A 2,413-nucleotide genomic window follows, 5' to 3' on the forward strand; every position below is an offset into this window, starting at 1 on the left:
ATTAATTTCAGATTTCTCGCATTTTCTAAGTCATGTTAACTAGGGTAGATAGGTTGTGGTTCAGCTGGCTCTGCCACTTGGACATGGAAAAAAGAGCAACAGCTGGAAGGATGCAGCAGACCTAGATGAAAGTTGCAGAGCGCACGTACATGGGCTCTGCTGTTGCCACATCTGTCAGCTATTCCCAAAGGTTGTGATGAGATTATGGGGCCCTTCATTTGCCCTTGCTTTGAGTTTGAGGAACGTGTACACGGGTAGATAGGTTGTGGTTCAACTGGTTCTGTGAGTTGTCGAAAATCTACCAGGGCAACGGAAACGGGTGAGACGCCATGGTCGTTTTCCTGTGTTCTGAGTTCTGACTGACGACCACGTTTCGCTCCAACAGTTTCTTAAAAGGCGCATGAACATGTTAAGCTTATCACCACCTGCCTAGCTCAATGCTAAATGCCGTGCCGGTCAAGTTCATGTGATTTTCAGACGAAATGTTCAGATATATGATTGCAGTTGTAAAGAAAAAGTGCAAAAGAAAGGTGCAGAAGCAGAGGAGAAACAGAGATAGATGAAATCTGGTATTGCCAATGAGTTCACTATTTCTTCATCATCACAGCTATCTACACGAACTACAATTGGATCGCTAATGGAATCCAAATAATCATCTGGCTGTTGCTGATTCACTAAAGCTTCATTATCGGGTACTCCTACATTGCGCACGACGAACTCGTCGCCGACACGCGCGCCGGCATAGAAAGCTTCGGCTTCAATTTCTGCTTCTAGAAACAATCTTCCCTCCCATAATCCTGCGTCGTAATCGTACGCCGTCTCTCCAGACAGCGCCGCGGCCACCGGCACGGCAGCACCAACGACTCGATGTTCTTCTACTCCTTTCTCTGCTTCTAATGCTTCGTCCCAAGAACAACCATCAGACGTCGTCTCCTCGGCCGATGTGGCTGCCGGCGAATCGGGATCGGCCGGCGTCTGCTCATCCACGGCTTCGGAATGTTCAGATTGGCCGCTCAAGACATCGATCCAGCCGTCGTCCGACTCCCAGTCCGGCAAGACGGAGTAGGATGCAGCCAGTGCCTTCATCCTCTCGGCCGTGAAATCCGACACCTCGTCCTCCTCCTCGGCCGCGAAATCCGGCACGCTGTCGTCGTCGTCCTCGCCGTCCGACTCCCACATTGCGGCGTCCAATGTGCTCTTGGGAGAGACCCATTTGGCCTCGACATCGCCGCCGCAGCCAGCGAACGCCAGGAACGGGTGCTCCAGCAGCTGCGCCGCCGTCCATCGTTCGCCGGCGCGCCGCCTGAGGCACTTGTCCAGAAAGTCCTTGGCCTCTGCCGAAAATTGCTCGGGCGACTCCGGCACGGCGTCCGTGTACCCAATCAGGCGCACCGCGGCGAAAACATCGTCCACGCCGCTCCAGGGCGCGCGGCCGGTGGCCATCTCGATGACGGTGCACCCGAGCGCCCACACGTCGGCGGCCGGGCCCTGCTCCTCCCCGCGCACCACCTCTGGCGCCATGAACGCCGGCGTGCCGCCGATCGGCGCCGCAGAGCCGACGCTCCTCGCGCACCCGAAGTCGGCGAGCTTGGCCCACCCGTCGGCCCCGATCACCACGTTCTGTCCCTTGACGTCGCCGTGCACCATGGACTCGCCGTGGAGGTACGCGAGCCCCCTGGCCACGTCCGCCGCGTAGGCTCGGACGGCGCCCTCCTCGAGGCTGCCCCCGTTCCGCTCCACCTCGTCGGCGAGCGAGCCGCCGGGCGCGAACTCGAGGAAGAGCTGGTACTCGCCGCCGCCGGCCGCGGCGCGGGAGCCGAGGCAGGGGAGCACGTAGGGGGAGCAGAGCGAGGCGAGGATGCCTCCCTCGCGCCGCAGCTGCGCCTGCGCGGAGGCGGCGCCCGCCGACTTCACCGCGAGCAGCGACTGCTCGTCCTCACCGGCGCCGCCGTCCGCCGCGAAGAGCGACACCACGGCGCCCGACGCGCCCCGCCCCAGCGTGCGGAGCCGCGTCAGCCGCCGCCGCCCGCCGATCTCCGCCATCGATAATTTGCTTCCGATTGCTAGTTTCTTGCGCCTTCCTTCTCTCGGGGATGGTGATAGAAGTAATTCTCTCTGGTGCGCGCTCTGATCGATGATCCGGTTGCGTTTGTTTCTAGTTTTGAATGGTGGTCGGATTGGGTTTGCTATGGGAACCGCGCGTCGGAGTTTGTATTTATGGCGGGAGCGGGCGGAGTGCCAAGTTCGGCGCGAGATCTTGCGTGCGGGGCTCGGTGACGTTGGCGGGAAACCACGTGAGGATTTGCGATGGCGCGCGCGGCAGAGATTTTTCTCGTGCTTGGAGGGCACTGACCTGTGGGCCTCTCAAGGCAGGTCCCACCATCAGAGACCAGCTGGCCGGTGGAGGAATTCG

At 59.8% G+C, this 2,413-nt stretch overlaps 1 protein-coding gene across 1 annotated transcript; it reads right to left on the minus strand.

The window, feature by feature from the left end:
* Positions 1-486: 486 nt before the first annotated feature.
* Positions 487-2,170, minus strand: LOC127327399 (mitogen-activated protein kinase kinase kinase 17-like). Its single transcript, XM_051354172.2, has one exon. The coding sequence runs from the start codon at positions 2,041-2,043 to the stop codon at positions 487-489; it is 1,557 nt and encodes a 518-aa protein (XP_051210132.1). The 5' UTR covers positions 2,044-2,170.
* Positions 2,171-2,413: the final 243 nt, after the last annotated feature.

This window comes from Lolium perenne, chromosome 1 (assembly GCF_019359855.2).
Source record: "Lolium perenne isolate Kyuss_39 chromosome 1, Kyuss_2.0, whole genome shotgun sequence".
NCBI lineage: Eukaryota > Viridiplantae > Streptophyta > Magnoliopsida > Poales > Poaceae > Lolium > Lolium perenne.